Raw genomic sequence first — 20633 nt, forward strand, 5'->3', positions numbered from 1 at the left:
TTCTACTGGCACGAACAGTAATTGCTCCAATAGGTCAGCTACAATGAGAACGCCGCGATTATGCGCCATTGGTGCAAACAAATAAAAAGAAAAAATATCATTATTCAGTTTCAAAACACGTACAAAGAGTGAGAAAAGGAAAGGCAAGAAGCATGCCGGAAAATGTGCGACAGCTGCCTGCTCTCCAGGAAGGAAGGGAGAGAAACAGAGAGTCGGAAAATGGCAGGAAAAAATGGAAGTAACGTAATCACAGGTCACGACGTCGACAAGGAAACCAAGCACTTCAATAGGAAGAGAAAAAAATGAGCACAGGTTTAACTAATTTATCAAAAGTAAGAAAATGTTTACTGAAAGAAAGCTCGGGCAGAACCAATCTCACGATGACTGTCGACGCTAATGCATTGAGCATTGAATCATATTTTTTGTTTTACTTATTTATTAGTTGTCTCTTCCACATGAATGTTTCAACTGCGCTGCCAAAATCGGAATGTATACGTGGTATGCCTAGTGCGGGAACTGCCGCCGTGCTATGCCACATCGATGCCATTGCAATAAAAAAAAAAAAAGAGAGAGAGAGAGAGAGAGAGAGAGAGAGAGAGAGAAAGCGAGAGAGAGAAGACGAAGCTTGCGATCGAATGGTGGCGCGAGCCATGGCTTGACGCTGCTGGAGAGAACTGAGGCCTGCTCTCTAGGTCTATGGGGCTACGTTGCCTCCCACATTGGCGCCCAATGTGGGGCCACACATAGCCCCCCCCCCCCCCTCCCCTACTTTGTAGAAATCCTGACTATGACAGATTTGAAATCATCCACCTTGAAAGTCTGCCACAAGATAGCTGGGTGTTAACCGCAGTAATGTCCGGTACTGCACAATGAAAGGCTTCCTTGAAACAAATATGCGGAACCATGGTGCATTCGCGTGCAAATTATGGGTTAGTAACCTCGAAACTGTTGATAGTACCAGCGTTGTAACTTCAATATTGTAGGGCCTGCAGGCACTTTGAGTAATATCTGCCAAATGTAGTGTGCACTAACAGATTTAAGTTACTGCGCTTTGGGAGCGCATATTCTTCCTATCGCCTTGTTTGCCTTTTTTTTTTCAGTGAGCGTCAGCATTAGCCAAAGGCCCAACGAGGAACAATGGCCCAGAGTACTCGTACCTGGAGGTGAGTGTAGCGTTAGCCCCTGTTCAGAACAACACTTATTGTGTTTTATAAAACACCAATGCTTCACGGGAACAAGAGGGAGAAAATAGCCATTTACGGCAACCATTCCTGCTCATAATAATAATAATAATAATAATAATAATAATAATAATAATAATAATAATATTTATTGTTGCCATCTTACAATATTCGTACATCAGAAGGCAGGCCCGTCAAAGCCTAATAATAATAATAATAATAATAATAATAATAATAATATTAATTAAATTTGTTTATTAAAGCGCCCAGTGACAACCACGAGGGTCTTGGTGCTGGCGCACTCGGAAAAACAATGCAAAGGAAGAACAATGCGAACTCACACACACACATACACACGCGCGCACACATACGAGTAAAAGAAAATAACTTCGCGAATACAGATTTTAACAGAGCTTAAAATTTGTACACGAAGACAATGCAAAGCACAAGTCACGAAACTGAAGAAAGGATTACAGAATGACGGAACATACAACAGATGTGCGAGTTCTTGTTCAGTTAGTGAAATTCCTCTCCAACTCCTTTGAGAAAAATATTAAAGTTAGGCATGAAGATATCAAGGCAGTCTGAATGGGCGTTATATGTCGCCTCCACTCTTGATAGAGGGTCACAAAAGTCTGAAAGCTGAAAGGCGCGCTGTTTCCTTGTGCCTTTCTGCGGAATGTAAATGTGCACATTGGAAAGCAAGTGTGAGCAGTAGAATTTTCCATGTATTAATATTTGAAGAAAAAGAACATCCGATTTGTTGCGTCTGCAGGTGAGGGTAAGTGGGGTGAGTGTCTGTGTTAGCTGTAAAACACGTTGTAGGGCTAGTTGGTGCATAACTTTCAAAAGATGCGACATCGATGCCATTGCCATAAAAAAGAGAGAGGAGACGAAGCACGCGAGTGGTGGCGCGAGCCATCGCTTGCTAAACGAGTGGTGATACCGTACTCTCACAAAGTAGCGCATGATCTTAAACACGTCGCCGTGAAATACAAATTCCTGTGGTTCTTTTCCGCCCCCGAAAACTTGCTACTTTGAGCCGACTGATTGGTTCTGATTACTCAAGAAAGTAGGGTGTTCTATTAAACATACAAACGCTTTTGTGAAGTGTCAAGAAGAGGTCGTATACCGCATGCCGCTGAAGTGTGGGAAAGAGTATATCGGCCAAACTGGCCGAAGTATTAATGAACGCCTGCGGGAGCATAAGCTTTCATTGAAAAATGGTTATGGCTCAAACTTGCTGCTTCATTGCAACGCCCTGCGGGAATGAGAATAAGCAAGTATATGAAGCAAGGATTCATAATACAACAATCATGTTTAAAAGCAAATATTCTGTAGCGCGTGAATTGTTTGAGACCAAGCAGATTAAGAAAAGAGGGGACACGCCTGTGTCAGCACCCCGTCTCTGAATATTTACACAAATGAAAGCATGTTTCTAGATAAGTTTTACATTTTGATTAATCGTGATTCCCTTCAAATACCTCTTCAGTGTTCTCGCGCGTGCGCATTCACATAATCAGTGATGCTTCCCCCCTCTCCCCATGTATATATAATCAGACGCCTTTGACTTCAATAAGCAGTTGCAAGTAGCGCCTTGTCCTGTCTTTGTTCCTTTTTAGTGTCCGTCATTGTTGGCGCTCTATCTTTTGAAAGTTGTGTTAGTCCGATGGAGATGGAAGGCTTTTGATAGAATCGATGTTTAAATAGAGATGTGAACTTTTTTTGCACATTTTCGAAAAGTTCACGATTTGACCTACAAGTGCAGACCCAAACCATGGAGGCGCACTCAAGAACTGGAAGGCACACGCTCTTATATAAAGTTACAAATGTCCCAATGTTGTTTGAAGTCTTTCGTCAACCAACATACCGTCCTGACCATTCGAATTGCACGCTGCCTCGCCTGCTGTGCATGGGGCGAGAAACTAAGAGAGCTATCGAAGCACACTCCAAGGTCTAAGTTCCAACAGAAAAATATACAAAGAAACTCGTGGCAGTTGTACAACTCGTAGCGTGGTCTTCAGCGGCGTTAACAAAGCGCACCTATGATTCCAAAAAAAAAAGCAGAGCAAAGGTATAGTTATCGGTAAAGAAATACAGATGGGGAAAACAAGCGTACTGTCAGAGGAAACCACGAAAGAACACAATATAAGAAGGATGCATAATCTAAATATACGAAAATTAGAACAGTTTACAGATATACAATCAGAGATATAGAAAGGTGAAGAATTATCGCTGCAGTAAAAAGCAATACACACAACGGAAATAACTACTGCAGAAGAGTGAAGGAATACCCGAAGTAGTAGTATAAGCACCTCAGAAAAGAATAAGTTCACAATAACAATAGCAGAAAAATCTATAACCAAAAATTCGGAAATTCCCTTTTTAAAGTAGCACATAATGTATACATCTTTTAAATTTAGGGGAAGTGTATATTTCCTTTGTGAATTTGAGAATATTGTCACGGGTAATGGAGAAAATTTTAGATGAGGTATTTTAAATAAAATAATTTGGATGTCATAATTAGCCCTGGCACTGTCTGGTATGTAGTAGGTGTATCTGAAGTGGTAAGCGGTGTTTCTAACTAAATATTTACGCTCAAGTTGCCTTCTGTTTTGTTGTAAAGGGATAGTACATAAATAGCTATTTTCGTTTCGCAAGCTTGGTCAACATCGAACAACCAACACTTTTTGAATACAAGGCTAGAACTTTTACTAATACGTGAGTTTTCTATTCACCTGGACAGCGTGGTTCTGCAGGTTGAGCATGATATACTGGCTGTAGCCCATTTAGTCCCCCAAACTAATGTTGAATTCCAATGGCGGAGACGGAGCAAGTTTTTCTGCTCGTTTCGGAGCAAGTTCGTTCCAATGACAGAGTGAGGGCGGGAGTAAGGTGTTCCAATGAGAGAGTCGGAGTGGATTCAGAGCGGGAGTCACTCCGTGGAGCAGAAAAAGATGCTACGCCAAAATCGGCGGAGTGGACCGGAACTCTGCGTGACGTATTTCCTTTACCACGTTTGTCTGCTGGGAGGCGCCACCGGTCACGACTCGCGAGGAAGCAAAAGCTGCTGCACGCTTGGCGAGATATCCATTCCGCGAGATATCCAGATGAACGGCGCTGAAGAGACAAGTGACCGGTGCGGCGGTGCTGGGAGCAAACAGCGGAAGGAAATGACAACACGCAAGGTATCCTGGGTAAATCGGCGATAGAAGTTCCGCTTCCGCTTTGCTCCGGCGGCGCAGGTTGTGTTCCACTCGCGGATTTGGGGGCGTTGCTCTACGCCAGAGTCGAGTGCTCGCTCGCGGAGTCTGTCGGCTGCTCCGACTCCGCCATTGGAATTCAACATAAGAGCCCGCACTACATCTTAGAGAAAAGGAGGTAATAATAAATTTACGTTTTAACTGTGAATGACATCGAAGTTTTGTATTGGTTTAATACAATAGCAGAGCATGATATTTTTGTGCCTATGTTCACCGAACACCACGCCAAGGAATTTCATTGACTGTTTTGGAACTATAGGATGGTGTTATAAGTGTAAGATTGAAGCCGTGTTCGATAGCCTTGTTGACATGGAGTGTAGTATATTTTTTTCTTCACAATATTCAGCTAAAGGCTATTAGATTTCAGTCACAGTGCTAGCTCATTTAGGCATTCGTTAGCCGTATTTTGTATTACAGACAAGCTGGGTCCAGTAAAAAGCAACGTTACTGGCGTCTGCGTAAATGGTGATGCCACTTGTGCGCGGTATATTAACTCTATCATTACTGTAAAGCAAAAACAGGAGAGGAGTCAAGATTGAACTCTGGGCACACAAGCAGTTGCACGCTTACCATGAGAGATATAACGATTTAAAACAGTGTACTGAAATCAGCGCCCAACTTCAAGCGAGTTTGAAAGTTATAAATTCTTTTTGTTCATCTGAAACTTCCTTTGAATTAGGCGCGTGCATTCGAGAATTTTTTATGATGATGATTTTCAGAAATGAATATAAAATTTGAGTGCATATAGTCGCACGCAAGACGGAAGGCACTCGAACATCATTTACGTGTAAGGAAAAAGAAAATTGAAATGACCTTTTCCATCTGCAGGTTCTCGAGCTATCTCACCTCTGTTTGGTCACCGAGGTAGCATCCGCGTCACATGCATTCGCAACAGACGCCTTTCGAGTGCTTCAAGCCTTGGATTTTTATTTACTTAGTTCTCGCACACACACCCGTCGATGAAAGTCATCGGGGTCGAAGAACTGTCGCTCCGTCATATTGTTTTGACGACACTTAATAATTGTGTACGTCTGTATCGCTCAACAAAGTAAGTTTTCTTTGAGCAGTACGTTAAAGGAGCTCCTCTTCTCTCTGTTTAGGTGGTGGAGCATCTATCAGCTCGAGTGGTTCTGGTGAGTACCGCTGCCTCCACATTGCATAAGCGAACGCTGCTACTGTTTTTCTATGGATACTGCTCCAAGTACGAGCGACATATGGCTGTGCGCTATTAAAAAATACAGATGCTCAACCCTCTACTATACAAACTGCAATCCTAAGTGGCAAGCATAGCCAGTTTATTTTCTGACATCGGCGTGCCCACCTGATGCCATGCAATGGCTACGTCTTTATACATGGCGTGCATCTGCATTCTTCAAGCACGTTCGCTCTAGTATAGGAACACGTGGGTCGAATTTGGTAGTGCTCAAACGCGAGCAGCGCCTTCATATATTACGGTGCATCAATGAGGCTGTAGCGTGAGTTCATAGTTTTCGTACATTTAGGTACATTTAGTCAATAAAGGATAATTTCTGTCGTATTCTAATGCAACTTTGTGTCCCGTGAATCAAGCAGTTGCCGGAGGCGGCTATGCTTTACAACATACGCACTCGCAAGCAAATCGAAAATATACAACCTAATGAGACGCACGACGGAGGCTGAATTTTTTAAATCACCTCAAGAAGACGCGACAGACCTCACAATTATATCTATGGCACCTCTTTTCGTCCGAATGTTGCGGCATGGGTAGTTATTCTGGTGATAGTTACAATGCTGATTTCTGGTAGTTGCTATGCTGATTTTCCCCTGGAGCTTCGCCTCATTCAAACCGTCGCCATGAAAAAAAAAAAAAGAAGAAAAAAAAGACTCTACTTAATGTTGACTACAACGTGCTTCGGGGATTGTTGGTTTTTCCAGAGACATAACAGCACACACATTCCAGAAATTGAAGATTTAGAGATATGAATGCTCTTTATCAAGGAAAATTGTTTGAAACAGTGTACCGGCTTTTGACGCGAACGCAAACACATTTTTCCAGCGATATGGCAGTCTTTTCAAGCGCATGTGGTGGTTCGTTTTTAGGCAGTGCAATGCCGCCAGAAGTAACCTGTTTCCAAAATTACCCACTATTCATCTCCTTCCATGTTCCGTTGAAAAAATCTGAAAACTTCGCTAAAGCAGTTAAGTATGCAAGGCACCCGTCGGGCTAATGGGATCCCATGAATTTACGAAAATGTTACGCAAGCAGGCAGTTGTGTACGCTTAGGTAAAAGATCGAATAGGCTTGTTTATAACTAGTGTGAAGGAAAATTACAACCTTTCGTGCTTGTGATTTAGCAAGCGTTCTTTCTTGGACGTATTTCGCTAGAGTCCACTGTGACGTGATAAAAAAAGCAGGATTATTAACACTCCAAATTAAAGCCGACAACTTGGTAGTGTAAGGACTATTATGAAATGCTTTAGAAGATTGAGGCATTCCAATAAAAGTTTAGGTTGTCCATAGAAGTACCATTCCAAAGACTGCTTTACAAGTTTATTATTTTTACGTTTCTCGTAGCTCGTGCAGACATTATCCAGAAACGAACTTCTCATAAAACTAGCGTTCAACGTCGATCTCTTACAGAATGCTCAAGAAATATCTGCCACCATTTCTAGACGGATAAGAAACGTCACTTAAAGTTTCCATTATTCTCACACTCCGATCACAGAACATCTGTTGATGTGATCAATTAGGCAAGATCTAACTTTCCTCTCCAAATTATCGCATTAACTTACTAAACATCAGTTAGTTTCTTAGTGAAATAGCTCATAATATTCAAATGCTTCTTTCATTATCTAAACGTTTTCATTCTTAGGCTACCCCATTTTTGGCCTCTGGGTATAGCGACTGTGTATGTGCCTATTCTTGGTCCATCCCCACGAGAGGGAATGCGTACTGTATAGATTTATAGTACAGATTTGTATTCGTATTTACAACACGTGTCGCCACTTCTAACTGGACACACCTCAACTCCGCATTATTCTTTCGACATACATCAGATATCACCATCGCCTTCGCAAAATACTGGATTGAATTTTATCTGCGTACGTCAGCCTGAATTCGCGTTGGACTTTTGACGTGGCTTGTCAGCTGTGTAATGCAGGAACAGAAATCTTGACTGAGTTTCACAACTATACAGTTGTGAAGTGTGCCGTGGGGAAGCTTAAACATCGCACAACATTACATATTGCATGGGACTGAAATAGAGAGCATAATACGCCTCTAAATTACTTATGTATCATTTAATTAACTATTTCATGAAATATACACACCACACAGATACCAACTTCCACGTTTCATCTGTATTTTGTTGAGTTATGAAGTCTAACGTCCGAAAACAGTGGCACTCAGAAAGTCTAAGCTTTCTTTAGTGTTTCTTTTTCGCTTCCCTTTCACAACAAGTTTTGGCTGAACGGCGTACAAAAGAGATGGCTTTCTTTCTTTATGTTCTGTTTTAGGTCATGGCTCTGGTGCCCTTACTGGCTTGACTATAGGACTTCCGGGTATGACTGGCGGTTCAGGTGAGTGGTGCTACCGCTTCTCCGCAAAACAAAATTTGTCCAGATTGTGGAATTGAGCGATACTCCTTCCAAATTCGATAGCCAATTGTTGGGCAGCAAATGAAAGCTATGACAATAATATATCCAACGAACCTCACTTCTACTCATTTGTAACCACACCTGACGCAGTTTGAAAAAAAAATAAACGAACAGGTTTCTACAGTTAATTCAGTATGAGTACAACACTTGCTAGCTGAATACGTTTCCTGAGCAAGGAGCCAGCTGCTCCTAGCGGATAGCATGAACTTAAACCTCACTTTGTTGCCCCCCGCTAGAGTCCATTTATGGCAAGCGCACTTCCACACGAGTCCAGCGACCGAACACGCCACTCTCCATTACGTTCCTGTGTCAGAGGGAGCGAAAGGCGCCTGTCAGTATCCGTGATACCGACGTAAGCAAGTAACCATAGCAGTGATGACTATAACGCATGACGAGCAGACTGGCGATATGCATAGCATCCCATGTGCGTTTAGGTCTAACCCTCAGAGGTACAAAAGCAAACGACCCGTAAAATTATCAATACACAGATTTTTTTTCTTTATTCGCGTCTTCTAAACAATAATGGAACACGTTTCAAAAACATTTTTATAGCTTGCTTGTTTCCCCCTGGGACAGATGTGCTCGTGTGTACCTTAATGGAACCGAACCTGTTGCGTGCGTTTCCTAATTGCTTCCACCTTAAACCTCTATCAAACAATTTCTTGCGGTAGTGAAGCACAAGTGAACATTGCAAATGTTACAGCAGGTAAACGCGTTGATTTACAGCTTTTCTTTTTTAGAAGAACTCAAGCACCTCTTCCGAGCGGGAACTTTTCTTATTTGATGTTCGGGTGCTTCTGGTTTTGTCAACGTTCTTATGAGCCTGTGTATCTGCCTAAGACTTGTCCTCGGCTCTTAGCTCGAAGCTTTTACCTAGCATTTTACCACTAACAGCTAGACTGTCACAACAATTTTGTCACTAGCAACTAGGCTAACACGACACGCCGAGCCGCATACTTTAACCCCGTACTGCAACGCCAGTAACAAGCTTAAGAATGGTTTCTTGCCTAGAACAATGACTGAATGGAACAGACTAACACGTGCACCAAACACTCATATTTAGTAATCTTGTTGAGTAATTGAGCAATTGTTGGATATTTTGGCCTACCCTGCCGCAATACTGTACAAGTCCTGCTCATTTTTGTTCTTTTTCTGACTGACGGGAAGAAAATATGTGCATTTTATGTTCGGCTATGTCGCATTGAAACGGTGGCCGCCCTTACATCGAAACATTTGCTTCATGATTTTACCCTTGCTTGACTACGACACGTATGCCTAACTACTTGACTGGATGAGCTAAACGTGAATAAGGTGAATGCAGGAGCCAACGTTTCGACAAGTGGACTTGTCTTCTTCAAGGCGACGTACGCTCTCCTCGCCGCAGTATATATAGGTGGGGTTCTTCTAAAGGGGAGAGGGTGTGAGGCGGGAGGATGCGGAAACGAGGGAAAATGTGTTAGCGTGTCGAATTGAGAGTAATGGAACCCGGTGCACAAGGTCAAAGCCAGGGCACCTAACCCCCCCCCCCCCCCCCCCCCCCCCCCCCCCGCACCCCGGTCTGTCAACGCACGCGCGTTAGCCGGCGTGTCAAGGGCGTCTGACACGCCGGCTGAAAAAAAAGGGGAAAGGAAAGGGGAGAAAAAGAAGAAGGGGGGGTGTACGCCAATAAATCAAACTAAGTGTTGTTGCCTATAGCTTGAAGTTTAGCATAGCGAATAGATTCTAAAGCTCCCTTTGAAACGTTTATGCCTATTGGTTGCAATGTCTTGAACTTATGGATAAGGTATGATTCTCTATATTTTCTTTCTCGTTCAGAACGGAAATTTGACTGTAAGATGTAGAGTTTAAGTAACTTTGATGAACTTAAAGTCTACATCTTACAGTCAAATGTCAAAGCCATACTCTACATCTTAAGTCTGGAGTGCAATGTATGGTGTAACTGGAAGGCAGCGGCATGGTCTTTCAAGGGACGTTAACCCCAGTAGCTCCACGTAGGTGTCGTAATGGCGGTATACAGAAATGGCGATTCCCTGTGTGGCTGAGGCGCCGAAAAAGGTATAATGACGTCTGGGACTTTGGAATGTGTTTGTGAGGGTGTTTCAAAAAACATCCTCACAGTAAAAAAAAAACAGACAGAAAAGACAGGAGAAGGGGGGGAAACGAAACCGGAATAACGAATAGGAGGGTGACGTGCGCAGAAGGGGGCGGGGGCAGGTGTACATGGGAAAGGGGGTCGTACAGTTGATATAAACGTAAAAACATGAAAGGGTATATTAAATTAAGTAGTAGGCAGGAAAAAATTTTCGAAATGGAGGAATAATGGCGGCATAATGTGTTTTGTGTCTTGGTTGATAATATGAGAATTTCAGATTTAAGTTACCGCTTTTAAATATTCTAAGTTGCCACGTGCCATATTAATCCCCGTCGGGTGTACGCGATTAAACTTGTGTATGAGGTATGACTGCGTATATTTTTTTTCGCGAGGTGAACGGAAATTTGTTTGTAGTATATAGAGCCTTGCTTTGTCGAATATATGACCATGTTCATTAAAGTGGCTGGCTACTGCTTTAGATAAATTGTGTTTTGTGTCCGCGCGGTGTCCGTTGAGTCTTCTATGAATTTGTTGTCCAGTCTCACCTATGTATTTTTTGCTACAAGCGGCACATTCTAGACAGTAGACTACGTTGCTTGATGTGCAGGTGAAAGCCGAAGTTACCTTGTGTGCGGAATTTGACGCTGTACTTTTTACTATAGTAGTAGATTGACTATGTTTGAATATATTTAATATGTCTTCCATTTTTCAGGTCTGGGTGTCTCTCTTGGAGGAGAGTCGGGTACCTGGGGCGGTTCAAGTAAGTGCTTTCTTTCTTAAGGCAACTATCAGTGCTAGTCTGATAAGTAACCACTTTTATTATTTGCACACACCTAATGGTGGTCCAAATAATTTTGAATACAAGTTTTTTTTTTTCTCGAAGCAATCAAGTCGATATTCAATTTATTCTTACAGCAAAATATTTTATCTCCCTGTCCTGTTGCCAACGTTAGTCAGTATAATCCTATCCTTCGCGCAAACACTAGAGTTGAAGTATTTTAACCATCATCCGTAGGTGAAATTAGCGCATGTTGACTTCACGCCATTTGCCATTGAATTATCGAATCGAATAAGCAAACTTAGCACGCCTCCTTGTATTTTCAGTATTCCTTAACGCTTGACGCCACTGACACATGTATAATGGGGCACTACAAATCCCAAATCGAACATTTATGACCCCCGAGCCCCTAACCCATTGTCCAGCCAGAATCTTAACAGCAACGATAAGTGGCGGATTTCATCAGCTCAGCGCTAACAAAATACCGCTTGCGAGACCCTAGACGTGGCTAGTTTCGATTGATTTGCCTCCCTGAACAAATAATATATTGTTTTCTCTTTCTCTCTCTCTCTCTCTTCAGCTAACGTACTCCCTCAGTCCTATGAGCCGACCTAGATAAAAAAACCTTAATAAAAAGTTTGACGAAATTCAAACACGATAACAGAGCGCTTCCACTGAGAGAAGCTTCTTTTGCCTTCACAGGTGTATGAGGGTTATACTTTAGAGCGAGCTTTCGTCAGTGATCGTGGCCCTTACCATCAGGCTGATCGCAGCACTGACCTTTCTGCTGGAGGAGTAGAGGTCCAAAAGCTTAGCTTAAAGTCATTCCGCTTAGCACGGCTTAGCAGCAGGTCCACAGTACCAATGCAATTTCATGTTCAGGATTCTTCCCCAAAGGCAGCAGCAGCACTCCTGCCGTTATGATCCCCCCCCCCCCCCCCCCCAGTGCGGCTTCTGCTACACTACTGCTTCGAAAGAATTCCTAATTTTTGAATGAACAGAACTTTAGAATATTAGCCCTTATCAAGTCATCCATATGAAAACGCACATTCAACAATAAATTGTAACGCCATCGAATTTATAACGAAAACAAACTAAACCCACGTTTTCTGCAGAAGAGGCAGGGGGGGGGGGGGGGGAGTATTCTTTACTCGGTGGTTGTTGCTGGAATGCAGTGTCCGTGATTTTAAGCCACCATCGCAGCCTACCCTGAACATATTAGGGGCGATATCTATGCTCTTCTTTTTTTACCAGCTTCTGCGACTCACACGACCACCTCCTACATTTCCCCGATACTAAACAGTTAGTGTAGAAGACGATTCACTTCTTAATGCCTGCCGCGATGTCCCACTATATCTTAACTATACTGCGCTTAAATATGCGCCATCTGTACACTTATTACAGGTTATGGCGGCGGTAGTGGAGCATCGCTGGGTGCTTCGGGTGGCTCAGGTAAGTGCATCTATGACTGAGTAAAATAGCGAATGTAGTACTAATACGCCTTAAAAACACAGTTTTGGAACCTATGCCCTTATAAAGGTGCTTAGTGACAAAGGTAAAGCAACACGTTTGTCACAAGTTTTCCATTCCTAGCAACAAAGAAACAAAAATTCCTTTTTTTTTTCTTACCGCACATAGGCGCTTTATATGCGCGCTGGCCGTTCGGAACAGGAAGCTATCCTCGCTGCTTGACCTATTTCTTGGTTAATAAAATTACGCAATAATAAGTGCACAGGACCGCAATAACACAAACTGTTTGCGCGACCATATGACTCAACACTGTGCTATTCTTCGCCGCGTCCCTTTGTCGCAAGCAACTGTGCTACCACGCTCAGGCGTCGCAATGGCATTGAGCGTAGCGTGAAATTTCCATCCTGCTGTAAATTCGTTGTCGTGATACCGCCCCACTCTCCTAAGCGCCTTTGGAAAACGAGTATATATGAACCATCACATATGCGCAAAATCTTATTTCCCTATGTGCCGTTGGCGTGGTTGGGGCTGCACACTTCCTTGCCGTTTAAATACGGATCTGCAGACTTTCTCGCACACTCCGTTATAGTATAGTAAGATATCCTGGGAACATATGTGCCTTGTGGCACGCTGCTGCAATGTCACCGAAGTATCCCAAGGTAGCTCGAGTCATTCTCGATAACTAATATGTGTTCGCAATTTATGAATTCGTCCCTTCGCCGTTTAGGTTGGGGTGGGGCACGCGGCTGCAGCCGAAAGATGGCGCAACGTGTACATGTCCGCAAGTCCTTATTTATTTATTTATTTGAAATCCCTACATCGCGTGGGGGCATCGTTGTAGGCGGATACAAAACTAAAAAATAAAAAGAAAAACGACTAACGGATCCCAATAAGTACAAATATCGGCAAGCAGTAGCAGATATATTCAGCATGAAAAAAATTAAAACACGTTGGCGCATAGGAACAAGCGAAAGAAAGAAAAGCGAGAGCATCTACTTCATAGATCTAGGACAAAAATAGAGTAGAAATATATATACGGTGTTTTAACACACTCAAATGCACTGGTGAACCGCGGCATCAAAAATAGCTCCGCGGGATCTCACTCCTAGTACTAACATTGTTAGGAAAAACTGAAAATTTGTATATATCGAAGTGTCCTCTATACTCAATACGTTTTTTTATATAGTCACCCCCTGCTGACACATAATGGTTGTTCAATGTAGCTGCTTTTATATTTCTGGTTTGCTTATTATAAATGCTGAAGAAAAGCTTAAGCCTTTGCAGCCTTTGACGAGACGAGAGTTGTTTCCAGTTCAATGTCTGGAAGCTGCGAGTTCCTTACGGCGAAATCATGATTGCTGATCACAAACCTCGATCTGTTCCCTTTCTAATGTACCTCTGAATACTGCTCTAAAGGGCGCAATACAAACGTATTGAAAGATCGGTCCAATGTTCCTCAAATGCAAGTTTTTTTTTTTTTTTGAGCTGTTTCGGTACATATTTCAATTTATTTGAAAACATGCGCAGGAACTTAGAAACCTTGTAAGCATTTCTATCAATGTGACATGCCTATTTTAATGTGGAAGTGAATGTTATGCCGGCGCATTTAACTTCATCAGTCGCTTCCAATGGCTGAGATTTGAAAACGTATGCTTAGCAATTTTTTTTCTTATTGGTTAATCGGTCGTGGAAAAATTTTGCTATGTTAAGATTAATTTGCCGGTCAACACACCAAGACGACACTTCTCGGAGGCTGGGCCACAATACAACAATGTCACTAATACATTTCACCGGATAATACAGAATACAGTCATCGGCACAAAGTGGAACTGTTGACTTGAGGCTAACTGGAAAATTATTAGTGAAAATGGAAAACAACAGAGTCCCTAAAACTGAGCTCTGACCTAATACTACATCTCCGACTCATGAGGCCTTAACAGTTATAATCACACAGTGTTAACGGTCGGTAAGATAGTATTTAAGACATCCTGACATGGATTCTGGCATTCATAGAAGAGATAACCAGAAAATTAGAGGTTATGCGAACACGTGCTCGTGGTGTGCCCTGAGTATGCGCGCGAAAGACTGACATTGGCAGATACATTGAGACACTTACCCAATGGACCCCTGTCGGAGGACCTCTTGCTAGGCGCGTGGCCACAGAGTTGGCAGACGACAGAGACAATGCGTGCACTTTCACGTTTCCTAGGTGACACGGGCCTGGACTCACGCCTGTGATACCAGTTGTGTAATGTGTCATTCACCACGTTCCTCCCATTATCATCCCCCATTGTGACACTTTTTCTCCCCCTCTTCCCCTTCCCTTACGTAGAGTAGCAGGCCAGATGCTCCATTATCCGGCCGACCTCTCTACATTTTCCAATCATTAAAATACTTCTTCTTCTAGAGGTTATGCTGCGCGGCAACAAACGCCTTCTTAAACTCTGGGGATGAGGCGCTAGGAACTCCAGGTTCTTCAAAAATTGTTACAACAGAAGGTTTGTTACACAAGAAAGTTAGCTAGAAAGTCATAGCAGAAAGATTACAAGACAATTTGTATCAGCGCAGTTTTGGTACACACCATTGCTGTAGCAGAAAACATTGATTCTAGGACACGGATAATGAGCGCGCATAAATTGGAAACTTATTTCGAAAATTAAAAAAATTTGTTCATTTATAACGGAAATTTATATATTTTCTTATGAGTGAAATGAAGTAGCCGGTTGCGTACTGTTTGGATCATCTGTAGTTTGGTTCAATTTACCCTTAACTACTTAAACAGCTCTCAGTACACGTCAGTACATCTCGAAACTGGCATACTGTTTAACAGTTATCCTGTATTGTTTGGTAATTTAAAGCTACGGAAAACGACGGGACACCCGCGCAAAGAAGGCACAGACGCAGCTCCGACAGATACTTTAATATTTGCAGTATATGTGCAGCCCACAAATAATTTTCTTTCTTTACAGAAGGCTTTGGTGGATCTCTTGGGGCAACGGCGGGTTCTGCGAGTATCTCAGGTGAGTGTGGCATTCAGTGCATGTAGAATGAAAACCTAGGCGGTTTATTGCAATAATACGCGCATAAATTCAGGCAATTGTAGAGGGGAGGAAAGTTGAAGCCCGCACTCTGCCATTACATTAAAATCGACTATTTTTAAAAACTGTAAGAAATACTCTGTGGCGATTTAGCAGCACATGCGATAGAAATGCGTTAGCGTTACGTCGCACACCTTTGAGCTACTAGAACTATGATTTAAACAGCGTTCACCACATTGAAAAATGTTGTCCTGGACTTTACTGGACACCGCCTCTTAGAAGCGCGAAGGTCAACTGACAGTGGTATGTAACAGCCACCGTAAATTGAACTGTAAGCACCCTCACACCCCCCCCCCCCCCCCCCGCACACACGCGGTCATGCATATATATAACACAAATAATATTGTACATAACCTTGCAGATTTCATGGGCTTTCCCCAGAAACATGAACACAGACACATGAACCGCCCGAACCCCCTTTTCAACATAAAGCGACCCAATTATCTATTCTGCACCCTGGGTTTGCCGGTGCTTAATAGACTTCGATAAATTTCCCCTAATTATTTCAATGCGCTATGATTTTTATGCCTCGTGAGCTCTTCCCAAAATCGCTGGCATATATGAATAAGTATGTGCAATAGATACGCAGGATAACCGTAGCATATTTAAGGCGAAAACCCTAAGTGGCTCGTTGCAATAACTCATAGCCGAAAAAAGCGGCGTCCAGTCCAGTGAGAAAAAGAAGATCATCATCAGGAATGGCTCACAACCCCGTAAGCAAGCAAAGATGCAACGGTTGAACATGAATGAAGAAACGAAAGAAAGAAAGAACGGACAAAGAAACAAAAGAAAGTGCAAATGAAAGAAATAACGAATAAAGAAAGACGGAATGACAGAGAGAACGAAATAACCTTTAGGTAGCGCATTAGGTGCGCGTATGTGTCGTTGACGAGGTGGACTTCCAGCGCCATACGTTTACTTCGCACTGCGGCTCGTTATGTCGTGCAAGAAGTGTGATCCCTATGACCGTGTAACTTAATGCACTGTCACATGTGCAGCAGGCTTTCGCCTTGACGTGCTAGAGGAGTGCAACATGCTGCCGAACTTTTGTTATCATGGTGGCATAACTAGAGAAGATTCAATTTACTTAAATAGCTCGTGTAAGTGCTGTTACCGATGCCTAATTAAGTCACTAAAATCGAAGTTTAGTGATTTTATGAAGGGACACAGTACTACGAAAAAACAAAAAAACATTCTTGCCGTTAATGACAGTGTGTGCCCTCATTTCTTCTCTTTGGCGAGCCTGGTAGTCTATCTACTACATGAGGGCCACGTATTTTTCAAGACATGTTCTTCTTTAGTAAATTCGGGTTCAGTTGAAGTTCGTGAGACCTGGCCATCTGGCTGCCACATTCTGACTTTCCCCAAAATAAGGCGATTTGATACCTTCTAGTCCATCTACGAAAACCAAAAATGCGTCAAAATGTAGCTTGGAACAAAAACATAAGATCTTCCAAGTTTAAGTAGAGCTGCGCTTTGAACCGTAATAACGCGTATTTAGCGCAGAAATGCCAAAATTAAACCCAGATGTGCTCCTTCAAAATGCGCGCACCGAAAACCGATATCGGAAGTGTGGCCTTGGTCAGCGAAAGATATACCGAGCCACATGGTACATTAATGCGCCCAAGAAGGCTTTTTATTGCGTTAACATCAGCCGCTGTTGAGTCGCCTTTTTTTATGCGAAGTAATTATCGTGTGGACTGTAAATTAGTATGCTAGGAAAACGAGCAACATTGTAGACATCGAATTACAGCATGGCAATTCTTATACACTATTAATTCCTTATACATTCCTAGTCGTTCGGTCTAGCTTATTGTACACTTTCGTACTCACACCTGCGATGTCGGGGTGTCATGAGAAGCAATTTGAACAAATAAAAAATAAAACAAATACATATATCGTATATGGAGAGAGAAACACAGATTGCGAGATGTAACCCAGGGAGGTTGAACAAGGGGATACATATGTGGGTTTACACATGGGAAAGAGAGAACTTAAGAAGAGAGCATCAGTAAGTGAGATGACACTATTCTAAGAGGGTATGTTCACTGTGAATGTGTCAGACAATATACGAATGTAGTTCCTCAGAAGTGATGAAGTAAATGCTATGGCAACTCAAACCCCCTGTAGCGAGGCAGTGAGACGTGGCTCTTTGCCTGTGCTTCGCAAAGGAATGTAGTCTAGCGTAAGAAACACTGTAACACGATGCGCGACATTGAATAGGTATATTTTTCCCTGAGTGCAGAAATATTCTAACGTACATCACGTGATGAATAAAACTTGCATTTGGGTAATGTCAACGTACAGTCAGTAATACGGCGACAGCGTATTTCGACTGTCATGTACGTGCTATGAAGTGCTTGCGTGAGAAACTTAACCCAAACAAATGGATGTTAACTGCCAAGCTGTCACTATAACACCTTATTCGCTCGCAAAATAAAAGGAGTATTTCAGTTAATAAGCAAAAAAGCTGCAGGTATCGAAGTAGTGCTTAAACCACTAGTACTTTAAATGACACGAAGGGTGCCTTACAACACTATGGTGCGCCCTACTTCGCCTGGAAATGTCACGCCCGCACGGGAAGAGGCAGGTTTAGTAGGAATATCTGCAGGCAATGTGTTAAATTTCACGACCAATTATGAACAGTCTGCCTAGTACGGCTCTTAGAGAGAAAATATAAAGAAAAACCGGGCTATCAACTACACATTATGCAACCTTTAACCAGCAGGTACTGTGAACACATATGGGTCATGACACATTTGGGTCATGGCATATGGTCATATCATCAGATAGCCATTGAGTGAAAAAGCCGCCGTCTGTAGCAGCGAAGCGGCACCTAAATTCCAATTGGCTGCGACGTCATGTCACGTCACTCAGCAGAACAGAGTGGGCGAAAGGGGGACACCATTTGCGGCGCTGGTGCGCCAGGTGTTGCGCGATGGCACAGGGCATCGCCGCGAAGCTACGTCACCATTACTTTTACTCTGGGAAGCCTGTGTTATCCGCGCGTTTCATGGCCGCGCAAGGCCTGGCCTGCGTTTTAACATTGCCTCAGTAATCACTCTAAAGTAATTAACGTATAGTAAAACAGAATAAACTAGAAAGAATAAACGTTTGCGTTAGTGAGTTCCGAGCCTACGACCCCACGGTCAGAAGCCCAATGTCCTACCCCCTGGGCGAAACAAGCGTCTCCTATAGAGCGGGCCGGCGCACCCACCTTGTTTACAACATGCTACTCGGACCGAAATTTTCATTGGAAAGCACGACGTGACGAAAGTTGTGACGTCAAATGCGCCGCGCGTACTCGGGAGCGTCCTCATTAGATTCTATGGCAATCGGGCAAGGTTGCGTGACGTCACGGATCGAAGTGCACCGGCCTTATTGGCCAAGCAATCGCTCGCTCCCGCGGAGTTCCTAACTTGAAGTACCGCTCAGCGGAGTTCTATTGGTCACTAATGATGTTGCTCTCACAACTCATACGAAGTCCTTAGGTGCCCTCTGATTTTAATGCAAAAGCATTATATGCTCCACTACGAGACAATTGGTCGGCGTCGGCTGGACTGAAAGATGGTACCAAAAATTGTTGACTGCGCAGAGTAAAAGCACGTAAAAGATGTTTGGATTATAGTCAACTTTCTCAGGGGGGTTCCTGTTAACAAATTAATGCCTTTCAAAAGAAAGTTTGGCACATTTCGGTCTGAATGGCAATCACGCCCGGGCCTCTCGGGTGGGACACGAGCACGCGTCCCCGACGCCATAACGGCTCCACCGTTCTCTCTGTCTAAAGGTGAGGCCTATTGCGTGCGTGATCAGGCACGTGACGGCACAGCCAATCGGGAGGAGGTGGCGCCGCGACACGAGTGTATAAAATGGGCGCGTTGATAATGTTGCGTGGTCTACGAAAGGCATAATGCTTACAAATTCCATCTAGTAAATAGTCTTAGGTGGCTCTGCCGAGTTTCAACGCGAAAGCGTTAATGAGCGCCGTGTCGCAGAAAATCGGGCGTTGGCTTCGGGTGCTGGCTTCCCCGGGAGCAATAATTCTGGTATATATTTAGGTATATGTATATGCCACGCCTTACTATATGACATGCGGTATATACGGGTTATATTGCACACCATTCTATCCCTAAAGTTGCTCATACTTCATCTTACATTCTTGACAAATTTATTCCTCGGAATTTTGAGAATTACAACCCACAAACAATTTGCATGAAACAAAACACTGACAGCGCATGCCTTTTACGTTAAATCTTCTCACACTGAAACTTTATAAGTGCAAAACAATAACCGAAACCTGAAAACGATCAATGTAATTTTTTTTCGTGTGGCTGTGGACTACCTCCGGGATCGGCCCACGCAATAGGCCGCATACCTACACAAAGGTTGCCATTCGCTACCTGCGTTTCCTTGTGAACATTACGGTTACGTAAGTTGCAGTTGCCGGAAAGCGTGAGAAGCAGCCATGGATCTTTATATGCTATATAATAATAATATTTGGGGTTTTACGTGCCAAAACCACTTTCTGATTATGAGGCACGCCGTAGTGGAGGACTCCGGAAATTTTGACCGCCTGGGGTTCTTTAACGTGCACCTAAATCTAAGCACACGGGTGTTTTCGCATTTCGCCCCCATCGAAATGCGGCCGCCGTGGCCGGGATTCGATCCCGCGACCTCGTGCTCAGCAGCCCAACACCATAGCCACTGAGCAACCACGGCGGGTTATATGCTATCGCGTCCCATCCTTAAAGGCAATGCAGAAGCGGCCTCCAACTTTTTTTTACACCCACTGTAGAAAGAGAGAGAGAAATAGAAGACAGGAAAGGCCGAAAAATTAACCAGACGCACGTCCGGTTTGCTACCCTGCACTGAAGGAAGGGGTATGGGGAGGAAGAGAGAGACAGAGAGGAGATACACAGAGCCCAGTCTCGCGCACATTAGAAGGTTCGCACCGAGTCTACACACGGTTGCCAACACCTGTCGACTTGAAGTATGTCAACAACGCTTTCGTCGCTTGCTGTGCCATCGACGCGTACGGCCATGGTCCAAGGATCTTCATTTCCGAAAATGGCTTAGAGTCCAGCTTGTTCAATGCTGACCGGAGAGCTTCATGCT

At 43.4% G+C, this 20633-nt stretch overlaps 1 protein-coding gene and 1 long non-coding RNA gene across 18 annotated transcripts in view; one reads left to right on the forward strand and one right to left on the reverse strand.

The window, feature by feature from the left end:
• The window catches only part of LOC129385288 (uncharacterized), a 482098-nt gene that overhangs the window by 384930 nt on the left and 76535 nt on the right, over nt 1-20633 (reverse strand). The window lies entirely within an intron of this gene.
• The window catches only part of LOC126533097 (uncharacterized), a 99341-nt gene that overhangs the window by 9811 nt on the left and 68897 nt on the right, over nt 1-20633 (forward strand). For 12 of the 17 annotated variants that reach the window (XM_055071790.2, XM_055071792.2, XM_055071793.2 and 9 more), the window contains exons 2-6: nt 1101-1163; nt 7940-8002; nt 10885-10932; nt 12355-12402; nt 15390-15440. In XM_055071790.2, coding sequence (XP_054927765.1) covers nt 1101-1163; nt 7940-8002; nt 10885-10932; nt 12355-12402; nt 15390-15440 — 273 coding nt within the window. Of the gene's footprint in view, nt 1-1100; nt 1164-5497; nt 5578-7939; nt 8003-10884; nt 10933-12354; nt 12403-15389; nt 15441-20633 lie in introns of those variants that run through there. The other 5 variants (XM_055071791.2, XM_055071802.2, XM_055071797.2 and 2 more) reach the window with 3 other exon arrangements.

Source organism: Dermacentor andersoni, chromosome 7 (genome assembly GCF_023375885.2).
Source record: "Dermacentor andersoni chromosome 7, qqDerAnde1_hic_scaffold, whole genome shotgun sequence".
NCBI lineage: Eukaryota > Metazoa > Arthropoda > Arachnida > Ixodida > Ixodidae > Dermacentor > Dermacentor andersoni.